This window comes from Astyanax mexicanus, chromosome 4 (assembly GCF_023375975.1).
Source record: "Astyanax mexicanus isolate ESR-SI-001 chromosome 4, AstMex3_surface, whole genome shotgun sequence".
In the NCBI taxonomy this organism is placed as follows: Eukaryota; Metazoa; Chordata; class Actinopteri; order Characiformes; family Acestrorhamphidae; genus Astyanax; species Astyanax mexicanus.
In genome coordinates, this window is record NC_064411.1 from 26,260,076 (window position 1) to 26,280,877 (window position 20,802).

Genomic DNA, 20,802 nt, shown 5'->3' on the forward strand with positions numbered 1-20,802 from the left:
ATATCTTTCAGTTATGATTACTTATCTTAGTATCTATAATTACATAATCATTGTGTGAAACCTTGTATTTTATATGCATTAACCAATACTCACATTATATTTGATCATTTTTATTCACAGTGTATTTTACACGCAATTATATAGAAGATTAACCAATAATCACAGTATATTCTTTACATATATAGTAAAACATTGTTTGATCAGGCATGTGACTAACACCGACCTTATTATGACAAATTAACCAACATGATACATTTACTAACACATAGGATTTGTTATATGGCGGACTAACCACGCGTTACTAACACATTAACATATAACATATGAGATGTAGCTCAGGCTTGAAGTATTTTGTTTACTGCATGACCCTAACTAACGGTCATCAACTCGACTGGTACGCTCGGTACTAGGCTAAATTGCTACAGAAGAGGCTCTTAGATCAAAGCGGCATTTTGGTGAGTGAGTGCCTCCCTAAAAACCTCTGCTTCAAAGCGGGGGTGACGCACACACACAGATAGTGCCACGATGTTCCATCCTGGAAGAACACAGTCAAGGTCAAACACTAGTGGTCCGGTCAGACACGTGAAACTTGAGTACTAACACGTGAAATTACGCATGCTAACATGAGATGATTTTAGCAACGCCTCATCAACAGGTTTCACGTCATTTGGGGTATAAAACATGGAGTCAGATCAGAGGGGGGTCAGAACTTATGCTGGGACGGCTGTTAGACGGTCTTTCATGTGTGGGTTCTCCTGAATATTCAGAGCTTTGTAATAAATACTTGGTTTGCTTTCACTTCACTCCACCTGTCTGACTCTCTCTATCAAACGAACACGTAGGGGAGTTGTACCCCGGACGAGAGGTGGGGGTAGCCCACCTTTCATTTTCTTTTCTACAACAGTAGTATTCAGTACTGCAACACTTTTGAGTGTAGTACCCTACATGGTCCGAATTCCTCAGAGTGAGTTGTAAACAGAAAGAACATGAAAAATGTCCTACCTTTTCATTATTAAAACTAATAAGATCTGTATACTGTCCAGAACAGCAATTGCTGCTTTTATTTTAGAGTTCAGTGTAAGTGCAGTTAACCCAATTCTAACAACCATTTAGCAGAAGCCCCCACAACCAGTATGTTCCAGTTATATTTAAATATGTTTTCCTATTTATTTTAGTAGATTACTATTTTCCTCCATGTAAGTACCAACAAGAAGAAAACATTTAAACAACTCTCATTCATTTTTACACAATCTCAACAATAAAAGAAATGAGACACATTGCATAAGTGAAACGATTTTATTAATTTGTATTCAAATCATTCCCTTATTTAAAAGAAAAATATGTATTAAAACTGAGGTAATTATTAAATCAACAGAACAATTTATTAAACAAAGGTAATTATTTATTAAATTAACAGAACGATTTATTGGAATTATTTATTAAATAAAGAGAACGATTTATTAAAACTGAGGGAATTATTGATTAAAGTAACAGAATAATTTATTAAAACTGAGGGAATTATTTAGTAAAATAACAGGGTAATTTATTAAAACGGAGGGAATTATTTATTAAAGTAACAGAATAATTTATTAAAACTGAGGGAATTATTTATTAAAATAACAGGATAATTTATTAAAACGGAGGGAATTATTTATTAAAGTAACAGAATAATTTATTAAAACTGAGGAAATTATTTATTAAAATAACAGAATAATTTATTAAAACTGGGTGAATTATTTATTAAAATAACAGAATAATTTATTAAAACTGAGGGAATTATTTATTAAAATAACAGAATAATTTATTAAAACTGGGTGAATTATTTATTAAAATAACAGAATAATTTATTAAAACTGGGTGAATTATTTATTAAAATAACAGAATAATGTATTAAAACTGAGGGAATTATTTATTAAAATAACAGAATAATTTATTAAAACTGAGGGAATTATTTATTAAAAGGGGCAGCGGAGGGTCTCGACAGCGGTGCGCCAATACTTTCCAAAATAATTCCCTTAATTTAAAAAAATATATATTTCCATAATTTAAAAATCTCTCGCACTCGCCACCATCTTGTTTTTTTCTGAAGCGAGCTGGAGAAGCCAGTCGCGATGCATGATGGGATGCAGTACAGCACAAAGATAGCTCTCCATGCACACTGCGAAATCAGAGCGGAGTAGTACACCATCCGGGTACCTGTAGTGCACTACAGATACTCAGTTTGGTCGCATACTGTGTACTGCATACTAGCTTTAGGCAGATTTAGTACGCGAGTAGTATGTAGTATGCCATTCCGAATACAGCCATCGAATCTAAGTTGGGCCAGGGCTCTTCTTCCTCACCCGTACTACCACCATCACTCCAAATTGTAGGTGGTGTTTCTGTTTTTTTCGTCTCAAAACAAACTAACAGATCTCCAGTGTTCTCAATGCAGGAGGCAGCAGAGCAAAAAGCAGAAAAAGAGCACTGAGATCATTTGATCAGCTTGATCACTAGATACACTCGAGGGGTTCCCCGGAGTGGTGAGTGTATCATATCAGAAGAAATATAACAATTTAGATTTAAATAAGACGCACAGAGGGGACAGATGTATTACTTTTTTAAACATATTTTCAGCAGATACGGAGATAAAACATTTAAAATATGTCTTTCAAAAAAAAATACCTTCTAAAGCGTCGTTAGCTGGGCTAATACGAGTAGCTACAAGTGAAAAACTCAGTATGGATTGTTTTAGGGCAGATGCTCACACAGCAATGAAATTCAATGTTTTACCTTTTCCTTTACATTAACCTTAATATGGTTTCAAAAGCTAACGGGTCAGAACCAGCCAGGAACACCGCGGCGGCACGGCGTTCATAACCAGTTGTCCCTGCAGTGGAAAAGCGGCTGAAGAGCTCCAGCGGTGTCCGGTTTTCAGGCCGCAGCTCGCCTGTGATCTACAGCACTGTGAACCAGTGCGCGAACTCCCGCACTGTGACAGTTTGGGACGAATACGTGTACTGTTACACTCCTATAAAACTACCTATAGTGTAACGTTAAAAGACATGATCGTTAAATTAGCTGAAAAATCAGAAACAGACAACTTAACTTACCTCTGCTAGCTGGTTCGTCATTTTCCACTAGCCATAAGTCGCGGGTTTTTTTGAGGATGAGAGCTAGTTGGAATGACCTTAATGGGCGGGGTTAATTTCCAGCAGCCAATGACCGACTAGTCCCCGCCCACCCGTAAAAACAGGGTCAAAACTAATAGCGAGAAAGTTTTCAAGTTGAAAGCGAGAGCGAGAGAAGCATAACTGAGAAAAAAACAACTGAAAGCGAAAACGGATTTCTTATTAAACTCTCTATTCAATATTAATTATTCTGTCTACAAACCTGATTTTAAAATTCTTGATATCAATAATAGTCCTCTCGTTTTCAAATGAAAATTTATTGGTCATGGATTACACTTTTGGTTCTCAAAACTTTTGACCCCATTTTGACGCCATACACACACACACAGGACATATCAGAAGTGTGACATCAGGTCAATCAACAGAATAAAGAGCATTGTTTCAACAACGTTACTATCGTGATTATCATTCTTGGGCGCCTGAGCCCCTAAAAGGACCTCGTGACAGTTGTCTATGAATAGTTCAAGAGCGGCCATTAATCTATAACAGTATATAAATCTTAAGTAGTAGTAAAAATAAAATAATACAATGTTTAATTAAATTGAAAAGATGTTAATTTAAGGGGGCAGTATATTTTATAATGTTTTATCAATTTAATAACTTATTCCAATAGTAAAAGGTTGATTTTCTTTATTAATAACAGGAATTGATTTTTATTTATGTTCCTTTGATTGGATTAAGCAAGGTAAAACAGCGGAACACCTCAGACACTGGAGTGCAGTTTAGTGTATAAGGCTAGAATACCGGTAGCAACGCCACCACAGCAAAATCTGGACATGGTTTTAGCTAACAGTAACAATAGAGCACCAAAAAGCACCAGTTTAGGAATGTAGCTAACTCAATTTGACATGAAGCTCGGAGGGAGTCGACATCCCCGCCACAAGACGCCTCCCGTGTGAGAGCTTATTGCAACCAAAGAAACACAAATACAGTCAATTCTAGTCATGAAAGGAAATAAACATTTTACTGTTGCTGGATGACTGTATGTGTGTTATATAAACCATATCAAGTCAAAGTTTTGATGCAATGTGGAATTGTGTTTTATTAATTTCTCAATAACATTCAGTCAGCCTCCTCGTTACATCATTATCACATTCATGATACTTAGATACCATCTATATGTAAATCTTTGTAGCAAAATTGTTAAACACATAATGCAGAAAATATAGCTTTAACAAGTTTATAATTATTTGTTTTTTATGTATTTGTATATGATCCTTGTGCCATGTTTCTTGAGCAGGACACTGTGATATGCAGATCTTTAGTCTATTTTATTAGATATAGAAACAGCTTATATTATACATGAATTGCAATTTTGTTTCAGTCATTATATACCTGTAAAAGGCGATTGTATGGAAAGCTTAAAGGCCTTGGTCCTGTTGGTGTTACTATAATATGTACAGTCTGTGATTACACTGTTTAAGTACGTTTCTGAGGTCATAAATCTATTTTTGTTAAAAATAAGAAATTAATAAACACACTGCATTCCACATTGCATTATACCTTTGACTTGTGGTTAGTGCGCATAAAAATCGTTCGCTCAAATTTAAGAAATCATGAGCTCCAAATTGCTAATCGTTCACTCGAAAGAAAAAAAAACGTGAGCACGAACTGTTACATCATTCGTTCAAAATAATATATATATATATATATATATATATATATATATATATATATATATATATATATATATATATATATATATATATATATATATATATATATTTATCCAGAGCCCCTCCAGGGCTCAGTAAAGATACGCCGCTTTTTCTCTGGCTGCTCTTGCTCTGCCTGCTATACATCTCCAGCGAAACTAACCGTGAACTACACAGCTCTATAAAGGCCCATGCTAGTTCGTTTTTATGGCCAGGTCACAATTTGAGAAAGTAAAATTAATGTACCCATTACTAGTTTTGTACAGAGCCTCATAATGCCGCTGCCTGCTGAAGGTGAGCATGGCAGAGTACTTCGTAAGTGATGTTAAGTATTAACAGAGTTTTGGTATATGGAGCGTGCCTCAATTACAAGCTCCTCCCCTTGGCCATATATATATACCTCCCTGTTTCCCCTCACCTTTGTGACGTTCAACCTCGCGTGACTGCCAAGTTACCTGTTTTCGAAGTTCACCGTCACTCACTCACCATGGATCTGGATCTAGTTGCCTCGGACTCGGAGTTGTTTTCCGGCTCCTCGTCCATTGCTTCATCCCGCCCCACTTCAAGGCTGCGATCCGTCGTCTCCGTGCCCGATGCCCCTGCTATTTCGGTGGTTACCGGCTCCCAGGTTCGGCAAGGCCGTTCCACAGCCCGACGTGATCGCTCCCCATCCCGATACCACCGCTCCCAGGCTCGGCGTGATCTCTCCCCGGCCCGGCGCGGCCGCTCTGGCGTGGCCCACCCCGGCTCTGGACGTTCCCGCCGTTCATCTCAGGCCTCCCCTCCTCCCGCACGGCGCTCCCAGCGTGTATCTCGCCGCCGCAGCTCCCCTGTGGCCTCCACCTCCCGTGCGCTGCTTTCCCCATCTCCGGCTCCAGCCCGCTCCATGTCCGAGTGGACCGTCGCTGGTTTGCAGAAGGTCCTCAGGGACCGCAGGATCCATTTCGCCCGTTCCGCTCCTAAGAGGACCCTTTTTTCTCTCTTACTCTCCTCAGACGCCGCCATCCGAAGATCCCCCGCGCGGCTTCGATGACGTCACCTCAACTTCACCCAGGCGGCACGGCCGCCCCGCCCACACTCCCTCCAGCCGCTCCACCCCCCCCGCCGGTGAGGCGGGGCCCTTCCTTTCCACCCGGCCCATTACCACTCTTTCTTCTGTCTTTTCCCGCCCTTCTCCTCCCTTCGTTGCTCCTCTTCCTTCTCTCTCCTCTTTGCCAACTCCTGAGTTTTCCGCTCTTCTCGCCAGTGGCCTCGTTTCTTCCTTTTCCCCCCCCCGTTTCCGTTTCCGCCCCCTTGGTTCCCGTTCCCGCCCACAACCCCCCCGTCCACCGAGTTCCTCGAGTTCCCCAAGCCCCCCATGTTTCCCCCGTTATTGTTCCCTCCAACCCACCTGTTCCCCATGCTCCTGTTCCCTCCGGCTCATCTGTTCCCCGAGTTCCCCGAGTTCCCCAAGCCCCCCGAGTTCCCCAAGCCCCCCGAGTTCCCCAAGCCCCCCCTGTTCCCCCTGTTCCCGTTTTCTCTGATCCCCCCCAGGCCGTTCAGCAGCTAACATCACTTTCTCTTCCTTTCACTCTCTCCTCAGGTGCTCCGAGTGTTCAAGCTGCCCAGCCTCTCCTCCCCACTCCTCAGGTCCACGACGGCTCCTTCTCCCTCTCCACCGCAGCTCCCGCCCCGCCTCCAGCCGGTGCCCGCTCCTTCTGCCCTCCTCTGGTTCAGCCATCTCTACACCAGCGAATCCTGCAAGGTGCGGATGTAGACCTTTCCTCTCTCCTACGTCCATCAGCTGCCGCTGCGGCACCCCGCCTTCTCGATGTCGGGGGCGTATCGCTCACGCTCGGATCTTCTGAATCCCGCGCCTCCAAGATCCTTACCGTGCCTGAGTTCGCTCTCGCGTTTTCTACTTTCCGCGATGTTATCTGCGCTGTTTTCCCTGCCCGCCGGCAGGAACTCGATGATTACCTGTCCATCATCCTTGACATGGCTGTGCGATACGGAGGATCGGGATTTTATGAATACCATCGCCTTTTCTCCGCACAGGCAGCTGCGCGCCTGCAGCAATGGAACATCGCTACCTATTTGGGCACCCTGAATCTCGAGCTTTATTGCCGTATTTTCGCTGGCCGTCCATCCCTCTTCTGCGAACTGTGCGGTCAGCCGTCACACCCTGTCTCAGCCTGCTCACTGGTGATCTCTGCTCCTGTCACCGCTCCTTCTCCTGCCCCCCCCTCTCTCCTTTCACTCCCCTTTGCCGGCGCACCTTCAGCTGCACCGCGTCTCACTACCTGCAGTTCTCGTGATTCGCGCGGAAGGCGCCTTTTTTCTTGGCAAGCAGGCCGTGTGCAATAATTTTAACGTGAACGGGTGCCGTGCATCTTCGTGTTGTTTCCTGCACATCTGCTCTTATTGCGCTCAGGCTCACGCCCGCCCTTCCTGCCCCCACCATCCTCCCAAGTTCGGGCGGAGCTGACTGCTCCGCTATCTGTCAACCCTGGTAAACGTGCCTGAACTCGCTGCTTGCCTGTCTTCTCACCCTGACCCTGTATCGGTACGCTACCTACTCGATGGTTTCACTTTCGGTTTTTCTCCTGGGCTCGTTTCATTGCCGGACTTTTCTTTCTCGGCTCCCAACCTCCTGTCAGCAGAATCTGAACCCGACGTTGTCTCCTCTCTCCTTTCTGATGGTTTCATGGTCGGCCCCTTTTCCTCTCCCCCTTTTTCTACTTTTCGGATTAATCCCATCGGCATTGCCACGCGCAAATACTCGGGGAAGAAACGCCTCATCATTGACTTATCCGCTCCCCATGGCTCTTTTGTTCCTTCCGTCAATAGCCTGGTGCCCAGCGACGAGTTTTCTTTGTGCTATGCCCGCGTCGATGATGCGATTTCCCTCATCAAACTCGTCGGACGCGGCACTTGCATGGCCAAAGCAGATATCATCTCAGCTTTTAAGGTCTTACCCATCCATCCTGACTTTTGGCACCTATTTTGCGTGCGCTGGAAGGGGCGTTACTACTTCGCCACCCGGCTCGTTTTCGGCTGTAAGAGCAGCCCCAAGATATTTGACTGTTTCGCTGAGGCACTGTCCTGGATCCTGCTCAACGTGTGTCATATTCCCTATGTTGTGCACCTGCTGGACGACTTTCTGGTCCTCGACGCCCCGTCTTCTCCGCCCGCTCGTTGCATCACCTCCCTAGCATCAGTTTTTCACCGCCTGGGCGTTCCGCTGTCCGCCGAAAAGACCGTTGGTCCGTCTACATCGCTCGAATTTTTGGGGATTTTGCTGGACTCTGTCAACTTACAGGCTTCTCTTCCCCGCGATAAGCAAACTCGCATCTCCCAAGTTCTCTCAGAGTTTCTGCAACAGCCTCGTTGCACCAAGCAGCAGCTCCTGTCGCTTCTCGGGCATCTGAATTTCGCCATGCGCATCATCCCACAAGGTCGCGCGTTTATTTCCCATCTCCTCCTCCTCGCTTCTTCAGCTACATCCTACTTTCAGTTCGGCACCCTGGATGAGGCTTGTCTAGCAGAGATACGTTTCTGGCTCCTACTCCTCTCTCATTGGAATGGCATTTCGTTTTTCTTTAACGACGCAGTATCTAATCCTGTTGATATTCATCTCTTCACGGACGCCGCACCTTCCACAGGCTTTGGCGGTTTCTACGACGGCAGATGGTTCGCCTCCCAATGGCCTGCCGAATTTTTTCAGCTCCCCTCGGATCTTTGTGATTCGTCCGTGCTTCGTGAACTTTACCCCATCATCGTCGCTGCCCTGCTATGGGGACACGAATGGACGCGACGCGTCATTTTCACGCACTCTGATAATCTAGACGTAGTAAACACAATCAACAAGGGTCGGTCAAATTCCCCGTCCTTAATGCCATTGCTCCAGAGGCTCACGTGGCACTCCATCATGCATCAATTAATTCTCAAAGCTGTTCACATTCCTGGTTCATCTAACCCCATTGCTGATTCTCTGTCTCGTTTCCAATTTCAGAAATTCAGGACCTTGGCTCCACTCTCAGACCCACATCCAACCCCAGTTCCACCTTATTTGGACACCATCTTCCCGCTGCACACGCCTTCTATAATTTGACTCTCCAATCCCAGGACCTCATTCTTAACGCCGTTTCCCCCAACAGTCTTTCTACTTACTGGACAGGATGGCAATGTTTTCGTCGGTTCCACGTTTTTCTTTCAATCCCCTTTCCCTCCTTTGATCTATTTAGCACGGCCAACTTCCTCACCTTTACCAGCTCCCGCCTCTACATTCGATCATCCTCCCTCAAAGTTTACCTGTCAGCTATCAACTTCTTTCATAAACTCCTCCATGGCTCACCTCATCCTTTCGTTAGTCATCCTCAGATCACACTGCTTTTAAAAGGCATTAAAAGGAGCGAACCTCCTCTCACTCACAAACGTCTTCCCCTAATGTGAGTGAAGCTGGTGTTGGGTTTACGTGGGGATGAGTGTAAGGACTGAAAGGCGGGCTTCTCCAACCAGAGAGAGACGTACACATACAAGGTAAGTGATAAGTCCCAGTGATTTTTATTTTTCGTTTTCAGAACGCAGCAAAACAACCAAAGAAAAACTGTACAAAAAGAAAGAAATGTAATAAGTTAAAAAAAAATGATGAGGGCTATCTGACTAAACATCAGCCAGTAAAGGGCTACAGCTGGCTTGCTGCATAAAAACCCGATCTCCCTCTATCAGCGCCATTTCCCCCTGCCACAAGGAACCCAAACCAAAAAAAAACCAACCAAACCTCTCTTGTTTAGACACGCCTCCCCTTTTAAGGCCATAGCCCCTCCCACCGAGCAATTGGCTGCCACCATTAATAGGGGTGTCTAAAATATACAAACATACACAACCCAACAATAATCTATACATTACTGGATCCAGTTATTTACAGACGTCACTACATAACCAAAATAATATTACCGGTAAGTATCTCTACAACAGTTTATTAATCACATTTCCCCTTTTCTTCCCCCACAGGTTTTACGGAGCCGTAGTCCAAACCCCCCCTCCCCACAAGTGAATCGAGGGCCCTTCGATCACCCCTGAGAGAGCTGGAAGACCACTGAGGAAAGATATGAGGTGAGTATTTACAGGTTACAAACAATAATCAACATGATGTATACAGAAGTGCTGGTGATGTGTCAGGCCTATTGACAACATCACACCTAACCTCTCACATTCTCTCCTGCTGCCTTTCCACTCTTCGTTCCGGACAATATCACAGCTACATCCGCACTCACGCCCGAGACCTGTTCACTGCCCACGAACTTCTAGCTTCTGTATTTCCTTAATTCCATTAGTTGCCATACTTTCTTCCATTGTTTTGGGGTTTACGCTTGAGACCCACTCAAGCAGTACAGAACTGTGCCCAAGCATACCTCATACAGTTCACGCCCCCCCGCGTCGTCTGGCGCGATCCATTATGGAAAACGTGCTTTATTGCCTCAGTCTTGCATGGTCAAAATAAAGTTAATGATAATGGTATACAGCACACTATAACCACAACCTTTACTGAAATGTTATATTGTTATTTGACCAAGATTGAGGCATAATGCACTGCGCCTTTCGTAGCGCGCAGAACTGAAGCAGGGCTACAAATATAAACGTAAAAACAGTTCAGTTAAATAAATATAAGATAAGTGAATAAATATCCAAATACAAAGGATAGGTTGAGGTTTTTGTGTGTTGTTTCCATGATTTGAAGGTGAAACTAGTGTCCGGTTTGATAAGAGGTGTGGAAGAGCAGACTTAAGACAGCAGTTAGACTCATTAAAAAAATAAAATAAAGGTGTAATATTGCAAGAATCATTTTACGATATTAAAGTCCAAATATTACAAGAATAAAGTTGTGACCAGATTTTGGCACCCAAGCTGTGAGATGCCTCCCGCATTACCTGTAATTATTTTATTTCTGTTGACCCAACCATTAAAGGTTATTAGACCCAAATATAGTTTTGGTTTTTAGTGATGAATCAGAAATCAGAAAGTATGCTTACATTGTTTAATTTCCATATAATTTGCATACAAGCGTAACTGGGTGTGTGCTGTATCTGGAGTCTTTAAACACATTTGGTGTTCTTTAAGCATTTGTTTAAGTTTTTATGTGTGAGAGATTGTGCATGTTTGTGTTGCAGGTGGTTTACCTGTTGAGATTTTAATTTCTTTGTAACTGGTTTTAAATAAATTGTATTTAACAATACCCTTTTTACTCTCAAATAAGCTTGGACTAGACAAATTTATTCTATTAAAAGGTTAACTGTTTTAGTGTGATATTATGATATTAATGTCCTACATGTTACAATTACATTCTGTCACATCTAAAACACATAAAAAAACATATTTGAATAAAAAATAAAATTAATTCACCACTCAAATAAATATCTTAAAACTTTGTATTATTATTTAGAATTTTAATTTTAGTGTTACAGATTAAAAGCAGCTTTTACATGAGCCATTCATAATGTCCCAAAGCCATGTCCCAAATTCCATGATATACATCTTTATATTATCTTTATTTCCTATTTTTTATACAGTGTACAAGTCAAACTTATATCAATACAATAAAATGTATTACAGAAAATTCCCCATCTTGTCAGTTACTACATTTTCGTTTGATTTTTATTCTTTGATGAAAAGTGGAATATATTTTTTCATAGTTTTCATTTTCAACTATTCATATTTGTCTCGTTTTTTCCTGGCTATTTTAGTTTAAGGATTGGTAAAATAATGAGCTGTTGCTAGGCAGACTTTCCAGCCTATCACACAATCTCACAACCAGTGGACGAGTGAACTTCATTTTTGTAAGGCTCTTAATAAATTATGTTATTAAGTATATTTGGTGTCTCTTTAAGTTGCATGTTTCAGATTTCCATGTCAGAGTTTGGGACAATTATGAGATGGCCCCTTTCCTAAATTAATAAATGCTTAATCAACACAATTATACCTACCTGGTTTGTAATGTTACTATCACAGATTTCCATTCTTAGGAGGTCAATAGAGATGTTACCAGCATGACAGATAGATGGATGTTTCATAGCTCACACATACACTTCAGACAGAGTTCACCACATGTTTAACAAAAAAAAAAATCTCCTGAATCTGTCATTATGACAAAGGAAAAAAAATCCATTTTATTAGATCATAGATTATTAATCATTAACTCTCATATACATTTGTAAACCAACCAATAACAAGACCGTTTGTCTTAAATTGCACCTTCAGTCCACTTTAGGACCTGCGATGGGACATGGAGTGTTATTCCTAGTGCACTTGTGCTGCTTTGAATCTTTTAAATACCTGAAACTCATCTCACAGTCTGAGCAGTAATACGGTTTCTCTCCAGTGTGAATGCGCTGGTGTAGTTTGAGAGTATACATTCGATTAAAGCTTTTCCCACATTCCGTGCAGTGATATGGTTTTTCTCCAGTATGAATCCTCTGGTGTTCTTTAAGAGAATTCTGATGAATAAAGCTCCTCCCACATTCTAAGCAGTGGTACGGTTTCTCTCCTGTGTGAATGCGCTCATGTTTTTTGAGATCACTCTGTGCAGTAAAACACTTTTCACACACTGAGCACTGATACGGTTTCTCTCCTGTGTGAATGCGTTGGTGTATTTTGAGAGTACCAAGTCGACTAAAGCTCATCCCACATTCTGAGCAGTGATACGGTTTCACCCCAGTGTGAATGTGCTGGTGTTCTTTGAAAGAACTCTGATGATTAAAGCTCTGCCCACAGTCAGCGCAGTGATAGGGTTTCACTCCTGTGTGAATGCGCTGGTGTCTTTTGAGATGACTCTGTCGATAAAAACTCTTTTTACAGTCTGAGCAGTGATGCTGTTTCACCCCAGTGTGAATGTGATGATGCATTTTGAGAGTACTCTGTCGATTAAAACTTTTCCCACAGTCTGAGCAGTGATATGGTTTCTCTCCTGTATGAAAGTACCTGTGTCTTTTGAGATGACCCTTTCGATTAAAGCTGTGCCCACAGTCTGAGCAGTGATACAGTTTCTCTCCTGTGTGAATGCTCTCGTGTCTTTTTAGAGAACTCTGTGCAGTAAAACACTTTTCACACACTGAGCACTGATACGGTTTCTCTCCTGTGTGAATGCGTTGGTGTATTTTGAGATTACCCAGTTGATTAAAACCTTTCCCACAGTCTGAGCAGTGATACGGTTTCTCTCCTGTGTGAATGTGCTGGTGTCTTTTAAGATCACTCAGTTGATTAAAACTCTTCTCACAGTCTGAACAGTGATATGGTTTTTCTCCTGAATGAAAGCGCTGGTGTCTTTTGAGTGTATCCATTAGACTAAAACTCTTCCCACAGTCTGAGCAGTGATACGGTTTCTCTCCTGTGTGAATGCGCTGGTGTTGTTTGAGATCACTCTCTGGAGTAAAACCCTTTCCAGAGTGGTGAAATGTCTTCTTGCCTGGAATTGGCTTCATTTTTCTGTGAGATGTAGCAAACAACTTTTGCAGGTACTGGAGATTCTTATGGATGCCTTGTGCTTCACCTCTTTCAGCAGTTTACCATTGATCTTTGTAAATTTTCCTGGTTGTTGGCGGTGGTATATTTCAAGAGAAGAGTTGTAATACTTTAATTTCTGGAAAAGACAAAGAAAACAAAATTGAGTAATGAAATAAAAGCAGGCTAATTAACTTCAGAGAATCTAAATCAGTTAAGTTATATGGACAAAACTCCTGGGACACCTGTACTTGTATCCATTTTTAAATCCTTAGGCATTTAGAGCATGCAGTTGTAGCTCCTTCTATAGAAGGCTGTCAGCAGGCCATCTCTGCAAAATATGTGTAGCGGAAACACTGCAGACTGCCATACTGTATAAATTGTTTTATGTTACATTACAATCCAAACTATTTAATCTGTACAATATTTTAACTAATTTTTACCCCTGTAAATATACTATACTTTGAACCTAAAATAAAAAGTTATTTTTTTAATCTTATTATAAATTGATAGATCAATAAAATAAAACAGCCTATGAAGAAATTAGGCTCTATACTGATACTGGGATTATTCAACATAAATCATTTGATGTACAATTTCACTGAAATCCCTGTTAATATTAGAAAACTGGATTATAAGATTATAATATAAGTTTGTGCTTCAATACTTGACTTGATAAAAAACTGTAATAAAAAATAATAAAAATGTTACAATATTATTAATGACTTTATGATAAATAGCAATGTTGATAATAAATCACTTATAACCAAAAACTAAGTCGGGCGATCGTCGGTTCCAATCCTGTTCATGTAGCTTGCTATTGGCTACCGGTGCCCAATTGGTCTTGCTCTCTCTGGGTGGGTAGATGGCGTTCTCTCTCTTAATCACTCTAAAGGGTGATGTTGCCCAGACAAGGTATCTGTGAGCTGATGAACCGAGTCCTACTCCTGGTGTTGGGCATCACTAGTGATAGGGGGAGTCCTAATTAGTGTCAGGTCAAGAGTCAAGAGGCTTTTATTGTCATTACTTTTGAGTACAGGTACACAGTGTAGTGAAATTACGTTGCTCCGGAACCATGGTGCAACATAGAACAACAAGCAATAGACAACATAAAGTGCAGGAGTGACGACAGTGCAACATAAAATTATAAAATTATAACACTAAATAACAATAAATACAATAAATACAAAAGACAAGACAATTTAAAAGACAGGACAGTGCAGTACCGATAAGGTATATTAATGTGCATAGTGGGTTGGATAATTGGACTTGTAAATTAGCAAAAAAATATGAGGAAATTAGAAAAAAAAAATACTAAGTCGTACACTCATATTTGTTTTGCCATTTGCTTCAAACATGTGACAAATATATTTTGGGTTGGTTTAAGCTTCTGAATGCAGGTTTTAGACTGACTTTGGGCTGTATATTTTTGCTGGACCTGGCAACCCTGATCTGTATGAACAGATTCAGTAACACTGCATAATCAGCAGCTCCTCTTAATCCTGGTTAAGAACTGAAAAGTGGGGAATTAAGACTTCAGACTAAGATTAGATTATACTTAAACAATGGTAACTGGGTGATTTCTATGAGAGACAGCAGTATCTTCACCAAGCAGCTGCAGAACTGCAGCCCACCTAGGACTCAGCCTCGACCCTGGAGAGCAGCTATATGTCTATATGCTGATTAAAAGGTGAACTGGATCCATGTGGGTCACAGACAGACTGCTGAACTGAGCTAACTAGGAGAAGATCATCAACCGGATCCTGGATGAAGCTGCGTCTGTGCTGTTTAAATGCTGCAGCTTTTGATGTTGATGTGTTTCTGTGGGTCTAGGAGTAAATGTAGAACAGCGTGTTGAAGAGAGGAACTTCTCCATACCTTCTGTAGTTCTGCTGATCCTGTTCCTCCAGCGGTGTGGGAGAACAAAGCTCCAAAAACACTCCAGCTGTAGACCCCCGAAGATCAGCTACAGCCGGGTTATGGAGAGCCCGCCCACTCCCTGTCTCCCCCGGTATATCAGAAAATACCTGCTGAACGCTAGAGGGAGCCCGCGAGTGAGTCCTCAATGAATGGAGGTGAATGGAGCTAAATAGCTAAAAACTCTCATTTAAAATAGAGTCTAACGACTTGTCTGGGATTTTCCTTTAATTTTACAAAGTAGATCAAAGTTCTTCAGTAAAACAGGGTAGAAATGTTACAAGTATATTTTAATTTTTCTACAGCAAGCGGGTTTTAGGCAGTAAAGGCTCATTTCTGCTACTGTGAGCTCAGTGGATGGTGAGCTGATCCTGTGAGGTGATTTCTCTGGGACGGGTGTCTTTTGAGTCATATTTTTTTTGAAGAAAACAAACATAATTCCACCTGATTAGTTGATTAGTTAAACCTTTGAGAACATTTAATTTCCCACCGTCTTGTATTAAACACCACCACAGACAATTTATCCCCTGTGTGTTTATGACCTGAAAAAAGATATTAAAGTATATTTTACAGTACCATTATAATGTTTATGGTGACTTATTTAATGTATTAATTCATTGAAAATAATTAATTACAAAATACTCACAATTTGACTGTAAAGCAGTTGAATGTATTTGCCTCCAAAATGCATTAACATCAGTTAACAAACTCAAACAAAACCTCATATGTTTAAGATTTTATAAAGCTTTTATGTGTTTTTTTTATTTATTTATTTATTTATTTTTTTACATATTCTGTATATTATTCGTACACAAAAAAACTGAGACCCTGAAGGGACATGGTGAATTTTTTTTTATGTAAAAAGTGGTAAGCACTACATACAAAGTAGTAAGCACCAGGTAGTAGGTGGTGAGCACCACAGATTAAGTGGTGAGCACCAGATAATGGTAACTAGCAAGCTATAATTTTAACTGACAGATGTTCCACAGAGAAATATAATTGTTAGCTAGCTAGTTAGCTATGTTAGATAGCGTTTTTGTAGTCGGGAATATTTTAGCTAACGTTAGATAGTTTAGCTAATGTTAACTACTTTATTTCAGTGTGGGATGTTTTAGCTAATGTTAGATAGTTTAGATAATGTTAACTACTTTATTTCAGTGGGGGATGTTATGGCCAGATAACTCTTATTAGATGCACACATGGAAGAAGATTTTGTAGAAAAATCTTTTAAGACACACACACACACACACACACACAAACACATACAACTAATTTTACCCAAGCCTACCAAATATTGTACAGAGAGCAATGCCTTCTAAGCTAAGCTAACTTAGCTAGTTAGCTAGTTAGATCTTTGCAAAAGCAGCCTACATTAAATCACATTTGGCAGCTAAATAAATATGATTTTGATAACTGGATGGAGGATTGCAAACCATGTGCAGTTTGCATATAGCAAATAGCAGTCTGTGCAGTAAGGCATGTACAGACCAGTGAATATACTAAATGGTGCTCACCACTTTTTCACGTAAAACATAAAAATACACCATGTCCCTTCAGATGCTCCGTACAAAAAGAACGAGAAGATGGTGTAACGTTAACTATGCAAGTGAGTGACAGTGTTCTTTTAAATAAGCTAAACAAAACAAAACAAACAAACAAACAAAAAAAATATATATACATATATTTATTTATTTATTTATTTTTTATTTTTTATTTTTTTATTTTATGTGTCTAAAATTTCACTCCCAGCATTCCCAAAATTCCAAAAATCATGTATTAATTTGTCAGCTGTGCGGGTGGGCCCCTCCGCAGCGCCTCCTACAGGCTGTTACACACATCACACCACGGTTTCCCCTCTAGGGCTTCTACACTCTTTGGCATTCTGCCTGCCAGGACCTTCCAGTCACCTTTAAACCTTACAGCGCCCCCGAGTGGTAAGCGGTCAAAATATACATAAAAAACATTCATTGCTTCACCCAACAGAATGACATGAAATGTAAATCACCATCTGAAAATAAAGACATATAATTTATTTTAGTGACATTTCCTATTATTTATTATCTGTCAGTTTTTTTTTTTTACAATTTCCTGTATAATATGTACTTTTCATTTTTTATTGTTGATGACCTAAAGTAGTTAAAAAAAATAGAAAACATGAAGAAAACAACATGAAAAATAAAACACAATAAGAATTAGATTTACTAGGGGTAATGCCTTGCTATGTAAATAAATTATAATGAATTATAAACGAACAAAGCGTGCAGAAATTCTGCATTGATTATTGTTGTCTTAATGACAAAATTAAAAACAACTAGGAAAGAAAAGGAAACACTGCTTTTAACAAACATGTAATCCATCACTAGCTTTTACTATGAACATGGCCCAGAGATATTTAATTTTTCTAGTATCCTAATATAGTTTACTTTACGAATTGTGCACATTAAATACTTTAAATACGTCCACAGGTAGGTCGATTATAATGCTGTACAACACCATTTACTGTTTATAGACAAAAGTATTGGAACTCCTGCGTCTGAAATCAATGCTACTAAAAGTGACAAGCTAATGTAAGCTGTCTATTTGACATAATATACTAAACAGTTAAAAGGTTTTAATAGGTTTGAAAATATATAATGTAATATTGGAGTTAAAATCCTAGTACTACAACAAGTAAAAGGAAAAATAATATGTTTTTTTATTTGTGTAAATATCTGTTCTGCTTTGTGATTGGTGGGAGAAGTCACATGTTGGTTGACAGGAAGTGCATCGGAGTTTTGAAGTGATCCAGTAGAAAATAAACCAGGCTTTAAGTTGGTGATCTGTCTCCATCCTGCTTTTTTTTATAGAAGAGTGATGCATCCAAGCACCTTATGTCGAACCCAAGACTTAATTTTTTTTGTGTACTGTGAAATTCCATCACATATTTTTTTCCTATTGCTAAATAAATGTATGTCAATAATTTGAGAAACTTAATTGTTATTTTGACATACTTTTTTATGATTTTGAGATACAAATTCGTTATTTTAAGATGCTAAGTCATTCTGAGTTATGTCTTTTTATTTTGAGATACTATGTCATTATTTTGATATGCCAAGTCATTATTTTGAGATACTTATTACTTTTGTGTAGATAATAAGAAATTATTTTGAGATAGTACTTTTTTTGTTCTAAGATACTATTTCATTATTGCAAAATACTAAGACATTGTTTTGAGATACTATCTCATTAATTTTCGATACTAAGTCATTATTTTAACATACTATGTTAGCACAAATATATATATGCAAATATATACAGATACAGAGAGAGTAATTTACTTAATAATGAGAAAAACATGGAAAGTTACCTTTTTCATACCAAGTAATTTTTCATCTTTTTTGTGTGTTTTACAAGCAAAAACCACATATTGATAGAATGATTGTTAAAATCTATTAGAATCAGTATTAAATGCACATTATTATTATTATTATTATTATTATTATTATTATTAATTATTTGACCCCAGGGCCTCTTGGGGGCCCTAGCCATTTTTTTGGTGGCTCTTTGAGGCAATGAAGCATTGTGGCACTGATCTGACTTCGACTTCTGGCTATTAGGGGTCCTAGGAAAAAGGGGGGCATATTTTTAGGGTTTTTCATGGGTCCCTAAAAGAGAAAGGCCTACCATTACAGGGCCCTTGATCACGAGGGCCCCTGCTATGGCTCCCTTGTCTTCATAGAAGTATTTTGCCATGGCTTCTTGACTTTTCAGGGACCTACAAATTGCCAGACAGGCTTCCATATTTCAAAGCAGATGTTTTGTTGCAAATATGCGATTCAGGCATTTACTTAATGTTTCTGAATTTGTATTGTTTCAAAATTATTATGTTCAATTTCTTCTAAGCGCAGAGACACAAATTAATTTACCAATTTTTTTATTCTAGGACAAGCTATTTGTCTGATGAATGCTATCTTTGACACCGATTAAATTGAGTGAATTTGGGCAAGGGTTGATTTCACGTTTCGTGTGAAAACAACAAGCCATTTGACTGGTTTCCTGTTTCCCCTTTGATTAGTTTTATGTTTCCATCCTTGCACACACCCCGCTCTCTCTCGCCATTATTCTATCTCATATTAAGTGAGATCACATTGTATGGTCACTGTAATGTAATGTTTCACATTAAACCTCAAATGCAAGACATCGATTGCATGAGATTAAAGCCCAAACCATTAAATAATTAACAGAAAATTCCAATTCTTTGAAACTGGAGCCTTTATTGGTCATTCTGAACAATAAAAATATTTTTTCTAATGTCAATTTGCATATATGAGTTTCAATTTGTATCATATTTGTATTGCTGTATCAAATTTGACAAGTAATTTTCAACACAGTTTTACCAAAATATAGATTATGAAAAGTAATTTTTCATTGCATCGACCCTGTAACTGTTCCTATTGATGTTTCATAAAAACAAAATTAAGGACTTTCTCAACTGAACCTTTTCAAAACTGGCAAAGTTCTTCTTTAAAAACCACCTGTGTTCTGTTCCTTAGTAATAGCAACCTTGTAGCATCAATGGAAAGCCCGCTCCTGCAAAAAATCGCTTCTTTTAATCCCGCGCCCGCCCGCCACGTACACATTTCCGCCACTCCCGTCCTGCGGCCCTTAGGAATCGAATTAATTACATTTAGTGCTTCAAATTTACTTATGTATTTAATAAAACAGCAATTCAGTGCTGAATAGTACTGTCATGTGTGTGTGTGTGTCGGTCCACAAATTCAACAATATGCAGTATTTATTCAGTATTACACCCTAAAAATGTAAAAAAAAAAAAGTGTTGTAATCATCAATATTATACATATTCTGAAATTTAAATTACAAAAGGATGTACTTTGGCATTAATAAAATACTACTGATTTAGGATGAGCTGGAGCTTTACAGAGTGTGTGTGTATATACACACACACTCTGTAAAGCTCCAGCTCATCCTAACTCACCATCTCAGTTGGGTTTAGGTCAGGGGATTTTGAAGGCCATGCACCTTTTTGTTAACTAGATAATTCCATATGCGTCAATTAATTTTTTTCATAATTTTAATATTAATCGACAATGTACAAAAAACATTAAATGAGACGTGTCAACTTTTGACTGGTATTTATATATTTGCGAGCTGACACACCCCAGTGTTTGCCACAATGTTCGGTTAGAAGCACCTAAATAAAGAATAATATTAAATATTACCTGCACATTCACCGATACCCTTTACAATACGTGTAGGTGTGATTAAAGACACCGCAAGCATCCCTGCACCGGATACCAAGGATTTTCCCAATAGCATGGAAATATATTGTATTGTGTTGTAATTCCCGGGCTGGTGGGAAGTGTATATAAGTGTGTGTATGCCACATAACAGCCTGATTACAGAATCCACGGACTTGGTGACTTTGCAGCTTTGCTTAGACCGTAAGCATCATCTACAGGAATCTGGATTTGAATACTTTATGGGTTTGTTTGGTCAATTCCAGTATGCCCAGTTAGACTACAAGCCACAGACAAAGTTGGCATTATAATATAATATAATATAATATAATATAATATAATATA

The 20,802-nt window shown here is 39.6% G+C and overlaps 2 protein-coding genes across 7 annotated transcripts in view; both read right to left on the reverse strand.

The window, feature by feature from the left end:
• The window catches only part of LOC103041110 (zinc finger protein 239), a 217,613-nt gene extending 202,212 nt beyond the window's left edge, over positions 1–15,401 (reverse strand). For 2 of the 6 annotated variants that reach the window (XM_049476789.1, XM_049476787.1), the window contains exon 1: positions 15,257–15,394. The gene's annotated coding sequence lies outside the window, so the exon portion shown is untranslated. Of the gene's footprint in view, positions 1–15,256 lie in introns of all 6 variants that reach the window. The other 4 variants (XM_049476792.1, XM_015603098.3, XM_022679325.2 and 1 more) reach the window with 3 other exon arrangements.
• On the reverse strand, positions 11,948–15,264 carry LOC103040394 (zinc finger protein 135). The gene is made up of 2 exons (XM_022679330.2): positions 15,182–15,264; positions 11,948–13,442 (listed from the first exon to the last, which is right to left on the reverse strand). The coding sequence occupies exon 2, from the start codon at positions 13,282–13,284 to the stop codon at positions 12,061–12,063; it is 1,224 nt and encodes a 407-aa protein (XP_022535051.2). The 5' UTR covers positions 13,285–13,442; positions 15,182–15,264; the 3' UTR covers positions 11,948–12,060.
• Positions 15,402–20,802: the final 5,401 nt, after the last annotated feature.

Bases quoted from the DNA above. Each gene is read 5' to 3' on its own strand.
- LOC103040394 (XM_022679330.2), bottom strand. From the start codon at position 13,284: ATGAAGCCAATTCCAGGCAAGAAGACATTTCACCACTCTGGAAAGGGT.